The sequence below is a fragment of the Podarcis raffonei genome, chromosome 17, assembly GCF_027172205.1.
Source record: "Podarcis raffonei isolate rPodRaf1 chromosome 17, rPodRaf1.pri, whole genome shotgun sequence".
Taxonomy (NCBI): Eukaryota; Metazoa; Chordata; class Lepidosauria; order Squamata; family Lacertidae; genus Podarcis; species Podarcis raffonei.
In genome coordinates, this window is record NC_070618.1 from 11,966,987 (window position 1) to 11,981,770 (window position 14,784).

The following is a 14,784-nucleotide window of genomic DNA, read 5'->3' on the forward strand; positions in this document are numbered from 1 at the left end:
ATAAAGCAAGATGGTGGAAAAGCGATGCCTTTCTGAAGCTATCACGTTGAAAAAGGAGTTGAAGCTAGAGACGTTTGCTAGAAAAAAAGTCCACAGTTGAAGCTGCTTTCATTCCTGTTAAGACTGCAAATTGTTTTCCTCTTAGGGCTCCTCTCACATTACCTTCATGTTGTGAAAGCCACTGCAGCAAAAGCTATGTCAGAAGCTTTCCTAATGGAAAGGTCCCATATTGCAGCTCCCCTTCCACAACCATGTTGTTCCAGTTACCAGGAGTGGCAGCAGCTCAGAGCTTCTCATGTTACTCTCACAGAAGTGAGAAGAAACCACACTAAAGTGATCCCAGTGCCATGAAGTTAACGTGTCAACACGGTACCCTTGTAGTGGATAGTGTATCCGACAGGGAAACCTGAATTCAAGCTCCTTCCCAGTCTAGAAGTTCACTAGTTGGGCCTTGTATTATCAAAACTTACCTAAAGAACCTATCACAGAATCACAGAGTTGGAAGATACCCTGAGGAACATCTAGTCCAACCTCCTGCAATGAGGGAACATGCAGCTGTCCCTTACGGGGTTCGTACCTGCAACCTTGGCGTTATCAGCACCACGTTCTAACCAACTGAGCTACCCTTGGGTTCCTCCATTAATATCAATCAATCAATCAATCAATAGATTTTATTGCATTAGCCGTGTGGCCATAGCAAAATATACATAGAAATAACAACATAAAATGGGGGTGGGGAGGTAAAGGTAGATATCGTCCTGGGCAAATACTTAAAGGGAAAAAAGAAAAAAAAAAGAGATAACAGAAGCGACAAGGGATTTAAAACATCGAGTGACCGATAGTACAAAAACATAAAGACAAAAAACTGCTGTGGGTGGAGGAGGATCGTTAAGGGGTCCTTCAGCTCCTCAGATTTGTCCTGGCTCCATTGACCTTGTACAATAAAGCTACTTGGAACTTCATTCGATTGTGCATTAATATCTGGGAAGGGTCCTAGCTCGCTGGTAGAACACCTGCCTTACATGCAGAAGATCTCAAATTCAATCTCCAGCATCTCCAGGTAGGCCTGAGAATGTCGCCTGCCTGTGCAGCTTCTGCCAATCAATGTTGACAATACTGAGTTAGACAAACCAATTGTCTCACTCAGTATGGCAGGTTCCTGTGTAGGAAGCAATAATCCTTCAAAAATGTTCCAGTTATTGGCTCATTTTCCACGGCTGGGCACCCTCCCTTGAAGACGGACCACCATTTAAAAGAAAAATGTAAGCAATTTGCCCATCTGCACAACATTATCTTTTTTTTAAAAAAAAACCCAAAGAGATCAAAGAGCAGTCGAGTGGCCATGACAAAAGTGTAGCAAACTCCGACACACTCGGTAATTTTTCAAAGCCACACGTGCCTTTTCATTCATGTCCTTAAAGACCTCTCCTTCAAAAATTAATCCTGCAATTGCCTTGTCGGCTAAAATCCTCCATTTTTCAAATCAGTTTTTGAAAAATTGCTTTTGTAATGGCTGAATTTGGGATTAGCTAACACACACATATCAAAAAGAAAAGGAGCTCATCTCTCTGTCTTAGAATGAAATGCGGTTGCTGTGAAAGTTGGGATAAAAAAAAGAAACAAAGAAACCTGAGTACCATCTGTTCGTTTTTAATTGTAAACAGGGATAGGATTATCATCTATAATGGGAGAAAATGTTTCCTGTAACCTTCTATCTCTGCCTCAGTCTCCATAAATTTCCTTCAGATGTGAAAACATTTGGCACTTGCTAATTACATAGTGTCTATTTCATGGCAAAACTTTGGTGTTCTGGGTATTTCAAGGAAACAAGCAAGGAGGAAACGTTTGTGACTTAACATGCATTACTCTTTTGAGTACCCTGTGCTTCCAGGTTTCACATGCAGTGCTGGGGAAAGGAGAAGAATTTCCCAAACTTGTGAAAGTTTAAGTATCTCTGGGGGAGTTGGGGAGACAATATGTGCTCCTTCATCTTCACCCCTGACTTCACATAAGACCTTAATGCAGGGATAATAATAATAATAATAATAATAATAATAATAATAATAATAATAAATTATTTTATTTATACCCTGCCCTCCCTGGCCAGAGCCAGGCTCAGGGCGGCTAACACCAATAAAATCACAGTAAAAACATATTAGGGGGAAAAGAGAGTGGGGGGGGGGACCAATTTAAAATACAGGTTAAAATGCAATTTAAAATGCAGACTCATTTTAGAGTAGCTGATATTGGGGCCCTCCCAATTATTGTTAGACTCCAACTCCCATCAGACCCAGCTAGAATGGCCAGTGGACAGGAGTGATGGGATTGTAGTCCAGCAACATCTGGAGGGCCACAGGTTTCCCGCTCCTGCCCTAAAGTATGTGGAGATGAAGTACTCCGGCTTCTGCCCCCTTCCTTGAAACAGCCAAATGCAGCTCAGATACAGGGAGCATCTAAAGCGCCTCAGAGAGGTGAAGTAATTGCAGACCATACTATCATTCACTTGGCTTGTGGGCACAGCACACACACACACACGCCAACGAAGCAAGAAGACAGGGTGAAAGACCTCTCCTTTATTCTTCATCCAACAAGGAGTTCAAGGGAGTGTATTTGGCAAGGAACCTCTTACCTTTTGCAAATAAAGCACAGTTCCTTTAAGGACAGCATAAAAGGCTTTCCATCCCCTCTTCCCTCGTGGAGCTATCAAAGTAGAACATGGACAAAAAATATATATGCATAAGTAACCATTGGTAATATAAATCAAGACTGTGCTCTGTTCAGGACCTACCCCTTGTTTAATATGGGGGCAGGAACAGAAATAAGCAACAGTGCATATGTCTTGTTGATGATGATGATAATAATAATAATAATAATAATAATAATAATAATAATAATAATAATAAATAAATAAATAAATAATATATTTATACCCTGCCCATCTGGATGGGTTTCCCCAGCCACTCTGGGTGGCTCCCAATTGAATAACACAGTACAGCATTAAACATTAAAAACTTCCCTAAACAGGGCTGCCTTCAGATGTCTTTTAAAAGTAGGATAGTTGCTTATTTCCTTGACATCTGATGGGAGGGCGTTCCACAGGGCAGGTGCCACTACCGAGAAGGCCCTCTTGGAAGAAACATTGTGGTGATTGCTCGTGATTCTACCAGCTACTTATTGATATACCAGCCCTATTTTCACTGAAGTCACTTCCTCTGAGACAGTGACAGAAAGCCCTTCAGTTTGGTGGAGGGTATGAAAATGGGTGCAGAGAAAGCCATTCGTCATGTCTCTCATGCTTGATGTAGCCTGGGCTGGAATATGTGAGGGACTAGGGTCAAAGTAAGGAGCCAGGCCTAAGCAGGGGAAGCCATCATCGGTATAGAAAGTGATTGGCCTCCCCTTCAAGAACGTCCTGGAGAAGAAGGGAGAGGGGAAGGGGTTTATATCTTACAGCTTGTCGGGTGCAAGAGAAATAGCCAGGTGAGAAATGGAGAGCTCTGGTGAAAGAGCAAAAATATTCAGTCAGAGAGGAAGGGGCTGGAGCCCTACACTAACCCTCTCACCTCCTCCTTGTGCAAGGCCTCGCTTACAGAATGCTCTGAGATCTTGGGGCTCCCTCCTTGGTTTCACATAGATTTGTACAGTGTGAATGTCCCTTCGGTTCTCCTTCCAGCTTGCAAGGTACAAAGGCTGCTCTGAAACCCTGGACTCATCTGCCGGCACCCTTTACTTCCATTCCCATGCAGCAGTGAGGGCAAGTGAGTTGGACTGGGAAGCTGCACCCATGTAGCTTTCCGGTCATTTCATCCCCTCCTCCCTCTCTATTGCAGCGTGTAGAGAAAACAGTTCTCATTGAAATGCACTCACTCTTCTTCCCGTCCATATCAGCGTGGATTTTACGTGCCAGGAACCCAGTTTTGTATACAGCTGCATTGGGGTCGTGAGGAATGTCCAGGAAAGGGTTACCAGAGTTGCCTATGCGGTTGCCAGACTTCGACTGAGTTCCATTATCCTTCTCGTCGGTACCATCCGAGGGGGATTTTTTCTTTTCTTCATCGTCTCTAAAGCAAATTTGAAAAAACAACAACACATACATACATACATAGTAAAGGTAAAGGGACCCCTGACTGTTAGGTGCAGTTGTGGCCGACTCTGGGGTTGCGGCGCTCATCTCGCTTTATTGGCCGAGGGAGCCGGTGTACAGCTTCCAGGTCATGTGGCCAGCATGACTAAGCCGCTTCTGGCGAACCAGAGCAGTGCATGGAAACGCCGTTTACCTTCCTGCCTATTTATCTACTTGCACTTTGATGTGCTTTTGAACTGCTAGGTTGGCAGGAGCAGGGACCGAGCAATGGGAGCTCACCCCGTCGCGGGGATTCGAACCGCCAACCTTCTGATCGGCAAGTCCTAGGCTCTGTGGTTTAACCCACAGTGCCACCCGCGTCCATACATACATACATACATACATACACATACCTAAATTCAGTTGGCGAGCCCAATGCAATCTTTATCTTTTTAAAATCAGATTAAGGAGAGGAACACTTTTTTTATCACCTCAGCCTACCAAGTAAGTGGAAAGACACTTCCTTCATGTTAGGCGCTGTGGTCTAAAACGAACTGCAGTACTTCTAACATACACCTAATTTTAAACCTGCAAGAAATCTTATTAGTTTCAGCGGGATGGCTCATATATTTATATTTAGAGATATGAATCAGAACCAAAACCTCTGCACCATTTCCCTGGGGCTGCATGTTTTAATTCGTTGATATCAACATTTCTACCCCAAGAGAGCATTAACTATGTAAGACATGTAACTAGAGCCAGTGTGACGTAATGGTTAAGAGTGTTCGACTAGGACCTGGGAGAGCAGGGTTCGAATTCCCACTCAGCCATGGAACTCACTGCATGACCCTGGGCCAGTCACCATCTCTTAGGCTAACCTACTTCACAGGGTTGTAGTGAGGATGACATGGGGGGTCTAATGGTTATGGGGTTGCTCGTGCGTAAGTTGCTGCCACTCCTGGGTAGGTGGCCTGGTTAAACCTTTCCTGGCTGGACAGCCCCTCACTTCGTGGCTGCTCAGTCGCTGGCAGAATCCGACAGTGGGCGTTTCTTCAACCTTTTCCAACATAAAAGTTGTTTGACGCCCAGTCTCCTCCTAGCCTCCCTGCGCGGAAGCCTTCTGCGCAGGGTGGGCGTGGGTAGCGGAGGACCTGTGCTCTCCCCGCTGGTGTCCAGTGAAGAGTCTCTGAGCCTGCTCTCCGCTTCCCCCATTGGCCCTCCTCCATCCCTGGTGTCGCGCTGAATTTCTTCCCCAACAGGAGACCTGCCTCTCTCCCTACTTGGCCCCTCTCCAGCATCATCGTGGAGCCTCTCCTCCTCCTCTCATTCCGATGGCAGTTCCCTGACGGGGGGGGACGGGACACGACCATATACACCACCTTGAGATCCTTAGAAGATAAAGGTGGTATAGCTATCATAATCATCTTCATCATCACTGCTATATGCCACTGTTGTAAAAAAATAGCCAGATTTGGTGTTGTTAAGAAGATGTCTCTCGCTTGAGTGTAAAGATTATGAAGGAATGGAAGGTAGAATATAGTTGTAAAGGCATGTAGGATTCCAGGTTTTTAAAAAAATGTATAACATTTTTTTAAATGGCAAAATGTCGGAATGCTAAACAGGGGCAGCAGCTCTCTGTGTATCATACAGTTTTGACCAAGGACGTATTGACTTGGTTTAATCCTGCAAATAATGACTGCAGCAAACAACTTCAAGATTCTGGTTTAAAGCACAGAACAAGAGCGGTTAGACAGAGAACGCCTCTTGTCCAACTGACTGTCAACAAGTTCTCCCCCTCTGTTTCATCAGCAATGCACTAGTTCATTCTGTTCCAATACTACTGGAGTCACATCAACTAAGGGGAGCGAGGGCTGTTATTTGATCTAAAATGTAAGAGCCATCTGCTGCACTCATAGCAGCACAGCACAGTGTTTCCCACAGGGCACAGGGCTCACTTTGGAGCACCAGTGGAGAGAGGCCACGGTCATTTGAATGAATGCTGCACCATACAGAGTCTGTCTAGCCCAATGTAGTTTGCTCCAGTTGACAGCAACTCACTAAGGTCAGAGAGAAAGAAAGGCCTTTCTCAGGTCTACAACCTGGACGCCTTCTTGGCAGGAGAGCCTGGATCTGGGATAGGTTTGTTGTCATGGCTGTAGAAAAGCCATACATGTATTCTGTCTTTCTCTCTGTGCTGAAATCAGTCACAGCCCAGGTCTCAATTAACAGAACTGCTATCTAAACTATAAAATGAACCCTTTGAATACATCTTTCCTGGTGGAAATTCTGTCATCTTAAGGAGTCTGACATAGATGGACGATAAATCAGTCCTCTGCAATATCTCCTTTGCTTCGTAACCGTAGAAGAAAAACACAGCAGCCGTCACTTATTTCGAGTTTTATCAGCTAATGCTCATTTCCCCAAGCCCCTTGGCCCTAATCAAGAAAAGCAATTCTACCCTCTAAATGTTAAGATGTTTATAAATTACTCCAAACAGAACCAAGTAATTCCACAAGTGTCCTTGTCAAGTGTGGAGTACCTGTATAATGTCAGGAATTCGGGTGGTGTAGACTGTACAGAATATGCTTGCTGATCAAACAGGTTGGATAGCTCCGTTGGTTAGAGCGTGCTGCTGATAACTCCAAGGTCACAGGTTCAATCCCCAAAAGGGACAGCTACTTATTCCTGCATTGCAGGGGGTTGGATAGATGATCCTCAGGGTCCCTTCCAACTCTCTGAGATTCCATGATTCTATGAAAGTAAAAAGCTACCTCATTTAACTTTGGTCACTTGGCCATCTGCTTCAGCACTGTCTATCCTGACTGGTAGTGGCTCTTCAAAGAGGTCTTTCCTGTTAATCTAGTGCCAAGACCATTTTAGAAAAAGATGCTGGAAGCATTCTTCATGCAAAGGATCTGCCCAACCACTGAGCTGCAGGGCACTCTCAAAACAAGTTCTAGTCCTATAAGTCTGATTCTGTAGATGTCAGTAGCCACTGAGAAAACTACATTTCCCAAAGGCCTTCTAAATCTTGTGTTCCAGTGCTCCAGCCCCAAATAATTGTTTTCTGGCAGAGATTCTTCTCTGGCCCATAATTCTTTGGCTCCAGAACTGGAAAAGAATTTGGAGTTTGGAATTAAGGTCCAAATGCACTCACCTCTTCTTTGTGATGAACATTATGAACCTGCAAAGCCCATATCCAAGCCTGAGAGGTATGAGTTTCACTAAGGTAGATGAGGAGAGGCTTCCTCTCCATTACGGAGGGATTTGTCCAACAAGGAGCTCTTGGCAAAGGAACTGCAATCTAAACTGCACTGTTCTAAAATGGTATAGTTAAAAGAACACAGAGTTCTACCCAGCCTCTGTCATCCTCTGCTACACCCTGCCCCCCCCTATCCTGGTCATTTGCCTTCTCACTTCTCCACCTTCCCTGGTTACTCAGGGTAGAGTCTCCACGATGACACATGTGTCCTAAATTGACTGGTTTCTACTCCATGATGCTATCACAAGCAAGTTGGCCCTAGAAAACTGGGTACTCTTGGAAGTGCCACTGAGAGGGAAACGGCTTTCTCTGTCAGTAGAGAAGAAGAAAGAGGAGAAGGGAGGTAAGTTCTTGTGGCCACTCGTAAGTACATGGATGAAGGTTAAATGAAGGACAGGATAGAAGGCAGAGTTCAGACAGTGGAGGCTGGCAGCTGATTTCAACAGTGATGAAACCACATGTCAAAAGCAGCGGCTGATTTAAATGAAAATCCTGAAGGACCACAGCTACTCCAACGGTCTGCTTTTAGGTACCAATGTAACTGCACTTGCCCACATTCCCCTATCCCAAAAGTCATCCCTGCCTCTCATCCCTCTCATTCCCACCCTGCCTGCCCCCCCTTTTGCTTTAAATTGGATGCTCCTTGAAGTGAGGGTCTTGCCTATTTTTTCCTCTTTGTAACTGTACACTAATGGGACTGTATAAATAATAATACATAATAATAATTAACTTCCATTATCATCAGGAGCAATTTGATAGTGACTGCTACTGTCAAGGGAGTGCAAAGGACTCAGTAATACTGAAGGGGTAATTATGGCATCTTTCATCCCGCAAACCACCATCAGTGCAGGAATAGAGCCTGCAGATGTTCCACTGCAGTTGGTGTAACTTGAAAGCTCTTAGAGCAGCAATAGCTGGCTCCATAAAAGCAGCCTTCCTACCAACATCAAAATGGGGACGGCTGCATTTAAACTGACATCCTCTGTTCTGCCACAGCCTTCACACAACAGCCACGATTCTCTCTCACTACAGAAAGCACCAGCGTCATAAGGAAGTCAAGCAAGCAGGGATGACAGAGAGGAATGATTAAAAGTGTCTTGGCAGACACTGGACTCCTCATGCTTGGCTTTGAATTCCAATTGTTAGCTTCCTGAAAGCAGCCGAAGTGGGGTACATTAGGCCTTCCGCAATTAATTATCTTTGATATCAGTTCGTTGTCAAGCTATCCATAGTTAATCAAGAGACAAACACGAGACAACAAGCCAACAGGAAGAAATCTGACCCGAGATGTGTTTTCTACTCAGCAAGTTCTGACACAATGTCCTGGAAGATAAAAGGCCGAAAACTAAGCACGTGTTTTATTCATGCTGCCACAGATTAACTGAGGATTTTATTTCTCTCGCTAAGATGAAGTTTCCGAGCCAAATAAAAATGTCCTCCACCCTTACAAGTGGCCTTTCATCGCTAACAACTCGTTCTGCTAGCCGGAGTAACAGCAGGCATGTGGATTTCATGATATAATAAGGGTTTGACAACCTGCGCTCTTGTTACAGCTTTGAGGGCAGCTCATCCAGTGTTCTGTGGACCAGGGAGTTAAGGTCCCAATGCACAAATCAGCACATTTTCCTGATGTGCAATCTCCACTATTTCAAAAAAATCCCATAAAACACCATCAAAACAGCACATTTGTAAGCCAGAGTAGAAACTCTGAAACTGTGCCATGAGAAGCATTATCCATCAAGGACACGTTTCCCATTGGAACAAAAAAACTCAGTGCAGCAGAATGATCTCCCCCTCAACCAGTAACATGTGCAATTGCATAATCTCAAGGGAAGGAACAAAGGCACACTGCGATTTCTGGATACACATTAAACAACTTGGGACTAGGGTATCTAGCGGACTGCTTTCTCCTATATGTTCGCTGCTGGGCCCCCTTGAGAGCACTCAATGCCCCGGAGGTGTGCTCATCTTGTACTAGAAACCAGGTTCTTGGTGTCATAGCTCCAGTTCTCTGCAATCAATCACAAGCCGAAATTAGGAGACACCTACTGTCATGATGTTTAGATGCCTATTAAAGACATTTTTCTTTAAGAAGGCTTTCTGAAATGACCCAGGCGTTTGTGGCACAGTTGTATCTCTCAGTAAATTGTTTTCTTGCTTTTAGAAGTTGTGTGTTTGAATTTTTTTGTTGTTGTTTATCTCATGCACCACTTCAATGGGCTCTATGTTATGAAGCAGTCTATAAATCTGTTAAGTTACTACGACAACAAAAAGCAACAATAATTAAAAAGCGTCTTCAGTGCTTGAACACAAGTGACTAGGCAAAGGGGAGGGAAGGAGTCAAGCCGGCAATAACCATCAAGCTGCCCTGAGTGTATGTACAAGGCATTTGTTTTGAGAGACGAAAATTACATATATATTACAGGCAAGGTTATTGTAATGAGCTACATGAGGCTTCCTTTGAAGACAGTTTGAAGACATCACTTAGTGTAGCGTGAGGCTACTTAGATTACCAACTGGGACTGGGCGTTATGAACCATTTCCAGATTCAATTGAAAGTGGCAGTCTAAGAACATCAGAAACTGCCTTATAAAAAGTCAGACCACTGGTCCATCTCACTCAGTGCTGACAACATCGACCAGCAGTGAGTCTCCAGGCTTTCAGACATCTTTCCCAGTCCTACATGGAGATGCCAGAGATGGAACCTGGGGCGTTTTGTATCCATGCTCTTACCACTGAGCCATGCCATTCCCCAAAGTTTCAACCTATAAAGCCCATCATGATTTAGGAGAGGGAGAACTTGAAGAACCATATGTCTCCATATGCATCTAGCTGTACATTAAGATCTTTGGAGAAGGGCCTCTTGCAAGTGACTTTGCTGAGTGAGGCAGGTGGCTACTGGGCGGGGGGGGGCCTTCTCAGTGGTGGCTTTTATGATTCTGTGACTTTTAGTTTACTGGCTTTTTGTATTTGCACTTTGCTTTATTCTGGGAACAGTCCTGGAAATAAGATTGAAAGGTGACCATAAATAAATAAAGTGTGTGTGTGTGTGTGTGTGTGTGTGTGTGTGTGTGTGTGTGTGAGAGAGAGAGAGAGAGAGAGAGAGAGAGAGAGAGAGAGAAGATAGCTCAGTTGGTTAGAGTGCGGTACTGATAATGCCAGGGTTGCAGGTTCGATCCCCGTATGGGACAGGTGCATATTTCTGCATTGTAGGGGTTTGGACTAGATAATCCTGCCTATCAAATGTCTGTTTTACAGTATCTGAAGTGCTTCACAAAACATACTTCAGTAATCCTTGTAAGGTGTTGTCAGCATTATTATCCTTACTTTGCAAATAGAAGGAAAGACTGAAGCTGAGAGGTGCTTGGCTTGGCTAAGGGCCATCTAATGAGTTCTTGGCTTGGGCTGGATTTGAACCCATGACCTTTCAAGTCCACTGCAGCTCGGTCTCTTAATTGGCATACTGTACTAGCTCTCCTGAATGAATAATGACTATACAGCAAATGAATGCAAGAGGACTTGGTGGGTTGCTCTCCTGGATTGCTGGGGTGGATTTCTGCAAGATCTAGAATCTGTTCCATATGCTGCCTGCATATCAAGCGGAATGCCATAACAGGCGTCATTTTTAAAACTCATTAATTCTGCACAATATACTTACACTGCCCACTCAAGCTTCTCGTTTTTGATTGAATTGTAGAGAGCCTGTAAAAGGAAAGGAAGAAGAAATTACTGGGTTCGTCTTGACCGCACACAGAAGATTGCTGATTTTTTTTATTTAGAAAAAAAGAACTAAATGTCACAAGCAAGCTGCTTTTGATCATGAAAGCACCCATATACGGCAAAATCAAGCACAAATGAAAATATTATTCAAGAGCAGGGTGGCACAAATGGGCTTGCCATTTTTTAATTCTGCTGAGAGCACTCGCTTTTTACCCAAGTCGAGAGAACAGCAGATGGTCTCTGTGACCTTGCACTGACTTTGGAGGCTCTCCAAAGTCACACTGAGATGTCACACTGACTTCCAAGGCCCTCAAAGCCATAGAGTGAAGGTCAAAGTCTCCACCAACCCCTTGCCCAGTCTAGAACTGGGTAGGATGAGGGAGTTTATGCTGGGCCCCAAAGCTGAGTATTAGATCACTGAGAAAACCTGCTCTCCCCTTTTGGAGGAAGAGCAGGGTCAATGATGGACAGCAGAAATACCAAGCAATCAAAATTTGCTGGCCCTTCAGATCAAGGAAGAATGAATAACTATTGGTATATATGTGTATGGAATTTTGGGGTTCTGTCCTACAATTAAGAGAAATCAAAAGCAATGTCCTGAACAGTGGTGCCACAGACCAAGTGATGCCAGAGACCAAGATTAATGCTGGATTGTTTACAGAGTTAGGAAACCAGCAGTGCACATTTTGCTTCTAGGCTTTCCTGGGGCTTTCCATTTGGAGCCACAACACACAGCCCGAGCTCAATCCATTTTTCTTTTTTTTTAAGCAACACATTTGACTTCTCCAGACACAGGTAAAGGGTCTCTTTAACCCTATGCCTCTCCCTAGCCGAACAGCGACAGAGGCCTTGGTAAGTCAAGAAACAAGCCAATTAAGAAAGAGCAGCTGGTGTCCACTTAAGGCAAGATGTTCAACAACAGCCTCTTCTGCTGTTTTTGTTGAAGAAGAGCCCTTTGTCTGTGGCTTGTCTATAGTTCATGCAGTTGTAAAGTAGCTAATGTTGTGCAAACAAAAAATATCCCACATTATTTATCCTCATACCAGATTGTGATCTTCTACCAAATAACACACAAACACACACACACAAATGAAAATTGAAACTGAGAGTTCCATCAATACATTTCAGACATCTCTCAATTGACGGTCATCATCATCATCATCATCATCATCATTTCACATACTGCTGTCTATTGCTGTTTAAAGTGCAGGTGATATAGTGCCCTGTGAAGACAGACGGGCAGTTTTACTTGACAGAATTCCGTTATATTATTAAACACCATGCCAATCCAATATGGTGAGGGTCAATCCCTACTCTGTGGTGCCTATATCAAATAGTATACTAAAAAATAATAATATTAAATTACGATGCCTTTAGTATCAACAATCACTTATCTCCAGCAAGAGAAACCTATAGTGTGACCGTTAAAGGTCTTGAATGTTAGTTTCAGTAAGAGATATGCAGACAGGTTTTAAACAAACACATGCATGCACACACACTTTATTAGTATTATTTAATGCCATCTACGCACTGTCCTGCAGCGAAAAGGATCAATAAGAATCTATACAAAAATCAAACAAGCACAATCAAGACCAACAATCAAAAGCAACAGATTAAAATAATTGAAAACTTTAAACAATCTTTAGGAAAACAAACAGATCACACCGACTGATGCTGAAAAGGTAAGTGTCTCCGGAGACAGAATTCCATAAACAAGGCACCACCACTGCTGAAAGGTCCCAATCCCCATATACCATATATATGGTACCATACACCATATACCTTAAGTGCAAACATGTTGGATTGTGCTCAGAAATGCACCAGAAGCCAGTCCAGTTCTTTAAGCACTAGTCTAAATTTGTTCCCAACATCCAGTCTGGTCATAGCAGCTGTGTTCTGAGCTAACTACAGTTTCACATAGCATTTAAGGGTAGTCCCAAATATAATGCTTTAAACCATAGTCAATTTTAAATGTTACTATAGATTACCATGCCCAGGCAATCTCTGGCCAGAACTGGCATGCCAGCTTCAGCAGATGGAATATCTTCTTCACCACAGAGGCTCTTGGGGCTGAGGTAACAAAGCTTGATTCTAGGAGCCGCCCCACCCCCAGCTTTGCTGGTTTAGGTCTTAGGGGGATTCATTCCTGTCCAGAACAAGATGAGCATCATTCTCCCAGTGGATGCTCAAAGGCACAACTATCACTTCTAAGGTTGCTACCAGAAGAGGCGCGCTTTGAACAATACTGCTGATTTATTTTCACAAAAATAATGCAGTGGTTACACAGGTGGAATCTACACAAATATAAAAAAAGCTGTGAAAATGCTTTATAAAAAAATACATTGAAATTGAAATTCCTATAGCTCACTGCCACTATCTAGTGTCACATTTGTATACTGAACTTCTGTTGTTGTTGTTTAGTCATTTAGTCATGTCCAACTCTTCGTGACCCCGTGGACCAGAGCACGCCAGGCACTCCTGTCTTCCACTGCCTCCCGCAGTTTGGTCAAACTCATGTTGGTAGCTTCGCGAACACCGTCCAACCATCTTGTCCTCTGTAGTCCCCTTCTCCTTGTGCCCTCAATCTTTCCCAACATCAGGGTCTTTTCCAGGGAGTCTTCTCTTCTCATGAGGAACTTTACAACACACTTAAAACGTTTTATTTGTAGCTGTATAGCTGAGTCCACAATGTTGCCATCAAGTGGTTGTGGTACTTTCTGCCATGTTTTTCCATCTCTTTTTATGCCTCAGAAAATCCACTTTTCTTTTCTGGAAGTAGATTTCATTGCACAAGTGTGCTGTTCAGTTGTTGCTATTTATCACAATATACTCACTTGCTCTGTGGTGGGTGATTAAGGTGCATTTATTTTAAGGTTACTAGACGTCCCCGTTTCCCAGGGACAGTCCCCAGATTTACAAACCAGTCCCCTGACAAAATCCATCTGTTTAGTAGGAAGTTGAAAAGTGTCCCCGGATTCATTGGGGGGGGGGTCTGGTAACCTTAATTTATTGTGCAAAGGGTACCTACAGACATTTACCCAAATGCGAGGCAGATCTGCACAAAAGACAGACACCCTGGAAGTGCCCAAAGACTCTGCTAGCCTGACCTTTTTGGAGGACCACAGCAATTGCCCATCCCAAACTTAGAACACTTCATAGTGTATAGGAAGAATCATAATAGAAATCCCAATAAGAAATCTGTGTCCATACAGAGAGGGGCATTCCAAAGACGATCACTTCACCTCAGTTGTACCTCGGGTTACAAACTTAATTCATTCTGGAGGTCCATTCTTAACCTGAGGTACCACTTTAGCTAATGGGGTGTCACGCCGCCGCTGCTACGTGATTTCTGTTCTCATCCTGAGGTAAAGTTCTTAACCCGAGGTACTACTTCCGGGTTAGCGGAGTCTGTAACCCGAAGTGTTTGTAACCTGAGGTACCACTGTAATTTATTGAGATTAACAAGCGGGGTATATGAAACCATTTGGAAGAAACAAAACCAAGCCTAAATGACTGCTAGAAATCCATTATTGCTTTCCCCATTTCCAGTGGCTGCTCTTTCTCTCACTTGGTAATCTTCCAGTGCCGAATGTATTAGTTTCTGTCTTATTCTTAATGGCAATTCAGCCCAGATCAATTGTTAGCCCAGTCTCCGAGTATGAGTTGGCATGAGCAAGCAATATTTTATTGCGGAGGGCGGGATGTCCTTGATGAGAATGATTCCCAGCTGCCGGGCATC

General features: G+C 43.8%; 1 protein-coding gene across 11 annotated transcripts in view; it reads right to left on the reverse strand.

Annotated features, from left to right (window-relative positions):
• The window catches only part of PSD3 (pleckstrin and Sec7 domain containing 3), a 176,066-nt gene that overhangs the window by 13,190 nt on the left and 148,092 nt on the right, over positions 1-14,784 (reverse strand). For all 11 annotated transcript variants that reach the window (XM_053371465.1, XM_053371463.1, XM_053371469.1 and 8 more), the window contains 3 exons: positions 10,984-11,027; positions 3,868-4,061; positions 2,630-2,700 (listed from right to left, as the gene is read on the reverse strand). In XM_053371465.1, coding sequence (XP_053227440.1) covers positions 2,630-2,700; positions 3,868-4,061; positions 10,984-11,027 — 309 coding nt within the window. The remainder of the gene's footprint in view (positions 1-2,629; positions 2,701-3,867; positions 4,062-10,983; positions 11,028-14,784) is intronic.